General features: G+C 55.1%; 1 protein-coding gene across 1 annotated transcript; it reads left to right on the forward strand.

The window, feature by feature from the left end:
- Window positions 1-403: 403 nt before the first annotated feature.
- LOC104157198 (zinc finger protein OZF-like) lies at window positions 404-2098 on the forward strand. Its single transcript, XM_009705030.1, has 2 exons — window positions 404-1414; window positions 1535-2098. Exons 1-2 carry the CDS (start codon window positions 404-406, stop codon window positions 2096-2098), a joined length of 1575 nt encoding a protein of 524 aa, XP_009703332.1.
- The last annotated feature ends 1627 nt before the right edge of the window (window positions 2099-3725 follow it).

The following is a 3725-nucleotide window of genomic DNA, read 5'->3' on the forward strand; positions in this document are numbered from 1 at the left end:
CCCATCACTGCATCCAGGGCTTCCCAGTGGAGCTGGGGGAAGGGAGGCTCTGGATGTGATGGGAAAGGGGGGAATGGAGGAGGAGCCCCTCGGGCAGGTGGGCGGCAGGGGAGGAGAAGGGCACGGTCACCCGTCCTCAGCCCAGAGGTCCCCGTGGACCTTCTCTGGTGACCCTCAACAGATCTCCTTCCCATGGCCTTTCCCTGTGTCCTCATCCCCTGAGAGTTGCATCGGTGTGGGGTCATAGCCTGGGGTCACCCCCATCCCCACCCCACCCGGTGGTACCTCTGGAGCTGCTGAGCCGGCTGGATTTGGCCATCGGAGCCTTAAACTTTCATAGGAACTTTGGGAAAGGCGTTGCCCTCACCTTTGGCTTGGGATCTTCATCCCTGCAGCTGACGGGATGGCGGATGGGAAAGAAAACGTTCTGGAGGAACCAGGAAGATCGGAGTTGGGTTGGGACCCACCTGAGGTGATGAACCCTCCAGAGCCAAACCCAACGGCGCAACGCAAGCGTGAGAGTCAACCGCAAGAAACCTCCGCAGAACCGAGCGACGCCGCCCGTGGACGCCCATCGCGAAGGAAGGGTGGACGACTGCAAACTTGCCGTGGGAGCCGCCCAACGAAGAAACCCTACGGCTGCAGCAAGAGTGGGGCCACCCACCAGACCCCCTATAGCTGTCCCGACTGCGGGAAGCTCTTCAGTCGGAGATCCTTCCTCATCCCCCACCAACGCATCCACACCGGCGAAAAGCCCTTCACCTGCCACGAATGCGGGAAGGGGTTCCGAGTTGGGTCAGCCCTCAACAAGCATCAACGGATCCATACGGGCGAGAAACCCTATAAGTGCTCCGACTGCGGGAAGCGTTTCCGTCTCACCTCCACCCTCAGCAGCCATCGGAAGATTCACACCGGGGAGAAACCTTACGTCTGCCTCGTTTGCGGGAAGACTTTTCGGTTGAGTACGTATCTCCTGGCCCACAAAGCCACCCATAGCGCGGACAACCCTTTCCAGTGTCTTGCGTGCGGGAAGAACTTCAGCTTGAAACGGTACCTGGTCATTCATCAGCGGATCCATACGGGAGAGAAACCGTTCAAGTGCTCGGTGTGCGGGAAGGGCTTCAGCCGGAGATCGATCCTTATCGTTCACCAGCGGGTTCACACCGGGGAGAAACCCTACAAGTGCCCCGAATGCGGGAAGAGTTTCGTCATGAGTTCAGATCTCGGTGCCCATCGGAGAATCCACACCGGGGAGAAACCCTACAACTGCCTCGACTGTGACAAAAGCTTTCGCTTGAGCTCCCACCTTACGAGACATCAGCGAAGCCACACCGGGGAGAGACCCTATAAATGTACGGATTGCGGGCAAAGCTACACGGACAGCTCCGGACTCATCAAACACAAGAAGATCCACATGGAAAAGAAGCAGAGGACGTCTCAGGGAGCCCACCCCGGGGAGGGACGGTATAAATGCCCCTACTGTAGTAAGAGCTTCCATGCAAAGTCAACTTTGGTCCTTCACCGGGCTACCCACGTCGGAGAGCGACCCTATAGATGCTCCAAGTGCGAGAAGACCTTCGGCCATAGCGCAACCCTCTTCAAACATCAACGAGTCCATACGGGGGAGAGACCTTTTAAGTGTCCCTACTGTGAGAAGTGCTACAACGATAGCTCAACCCTTCGGAGACACCGGAGAAGTCACACGGAGCAGAAACCCTTTAAATGTCCCAGTTGTGAGGAATGTTTCGGTGCCATCGCAGCTCTCCTGAAGCATCAGCGGTTCCACACCGAGGGAAGACCTTACAAGTGCTTCGACTGCGGGAAAAATTTCCATTCTAATTTTCTCCTTGTCACCCACCAACGAATCCACACGGGAGAAAAACCCTACACCTGCCCCATCTGCAAAAAAACCTTCCGCCAAGCCTCCCACCGTACGAGGCACCAGGAGATCCACAGGAGGAGCAGGGCTGGCGTTGCTTTGCGCGATGCGTCCGAGCCCCACGTGCCGAAAGGAAAGACCCGGCGCAGGGTCGGAGCGGAGGTGGGAGGCGACGATCCATTAACGAGTCCGGATGGCGCTTCCCCGACTCAACAGTAGGATTTGAGATGCCTCAAGTCCATCAACTGGGCCGAGGTACCCGTCCGAAGAAGACGCGCTCCACGTCCTACCCGATAACCCCGGTTGTGTAAGTCTTTGCACACCCGCTTGTTGATCTGAGCCCAGTATTAGTGAATTACCGGCGACACGAGGTTCCCAGGTCGGTCTTTTTGTAGCCTCACCCTTCTTCTTCTCACCCTGTTGACAGGGAGTGCCTTTGGGTTAAGGCTCTCGCTTTTCAATTTAGTATTATTCCCTCGTCTCCAAGTTCGTCTCCTCCCAAACTCACCGCAGCCAACCCTCCCACCGTCCCTCTCAACTCACCCCTGACTTCATCCCCCATTTTTACTGAAGTAGGTCCCTCTGTGATTCGGGAAAAAAAAAAACAAACCAAACCCAAAATCACACTCGACAACTATTTTTGGATCCCAACCGGTCCTTAAAAACAGGTTGAGTGAGCAATGTTAATGAAGACATCCAGACTGGGCCCACCTTCTCGTTTACCGTTGACGAGGGATGGCTAGCCTGGCTCTGTAGCGATGTCCTACCTCAGCTCAACTCATGCCCGTGCAGGGACCTCCAATTTTTTAGGGGCTGGCACGGGAGTGCTTGATGGTACTGATGCCAAAATCCTGGTCGGTCAGCCAGGGGCCATGACTACCTCGCTGTCAAGTCCTTGTATTCCCTTACAATCGTCCTTACTGAGGTCGGGAACGGGGCTGTGGTTGACCCCGAACGCCGTCCCTCAACGAGAACATCCAATTTACGACAACCGCGTTGTCACTTAGGGGTGACCCAAGGGAACGTTTCCTCGGCTTTGAGTTGCCTTCCGACCCAACGATGGCTTCAAGCTGAAACCTCAAGAGAAGGTACCACCAGAAGTCTACTTGCCCAACTTCGTCAAGTTGCCTGGGATGACGCCACCGAACGTCACCTACCAGCCCGGTGGCACTTGGGAAATGGAAATGCGGACGTAGCTCGACGACGCGAGGCGCTGCTTCTGAACGAACCTGCCCCGTCGCGCTTTCGGGGCTACGCAAAGGCAACTCCGCCGTCCAAAGAACGAAAGGACGTGGCCCTCCGTAGAAGTTGAAGATTTGCACCCCCAGAGCCAGGAGTGGGGTCCGTGGGTGACGGAAATTCCTTTCGACCCCCAAATCCGTGCCTTAATTCCCGTGGGGGAGTCATTTCCCATCACCCCCCGCCATGAACCCACCGAAACGCTGCTCATCTACGCCGGGAACGGCTCTTGATGTTTACAAGCTGGGAGTTATTTTCTACGTACGGACTCTTTCTGGCCACGCTATGAATATTAATTGACCAAATTAATCGACCAACCTACAAAGATTTGTATCTTTACCACCCAATCCGGCTGCGATTTTAACGAGACCGCCCCAAATGACCAGCTAACTCCGCCCCCTCTCCCCCATCATCATCCCGACCCCTCTCCGGACGAATTTCTCTCTAATTGAACATTTATTTTTATTTTTTTTTTGACCACAGCATCACCGCTCCAATCGGTTCTTGAGGCGGGCACGATCAATTTGCGTACAATTGGAACTTTAATCCAACTTAAAACCTGGGAAAAAAAAAAAAATCGGACAAATTCCAGAATACGTCTGAAAAA

This window comes from Cariama cristata, unplaced genomic scaffold, assembly GCF_000690535.1.
Source record: "Cariama cristata isolate BGI_N322 unplaced genomic scaffold, ASM69053v1 scaffold41967, whole genome shotgun sequence".
Taxonomy (NCBI): Eukaryota; Metazoa; Chordata; class Aves; order Cariamiformes; family Cariamidae; genus Cariama; species Cariama cristata.

Coding starts and splice junctions, on each gene's coding strand:
- LOC104157198 (XM_009705030.1), top strand. CDS start 404: ATGGCGGATGGGAAAGAAAACGTTCTGGAGGAACCAGGAAGATCGGAG. Junction 1,415..1,534: donor TCAAACACAAGAAGATCCAC/ATGGAAAAGAAG, acceptor CGGGCTACCCAC/GTCGGAGAGCGACCCTATAG.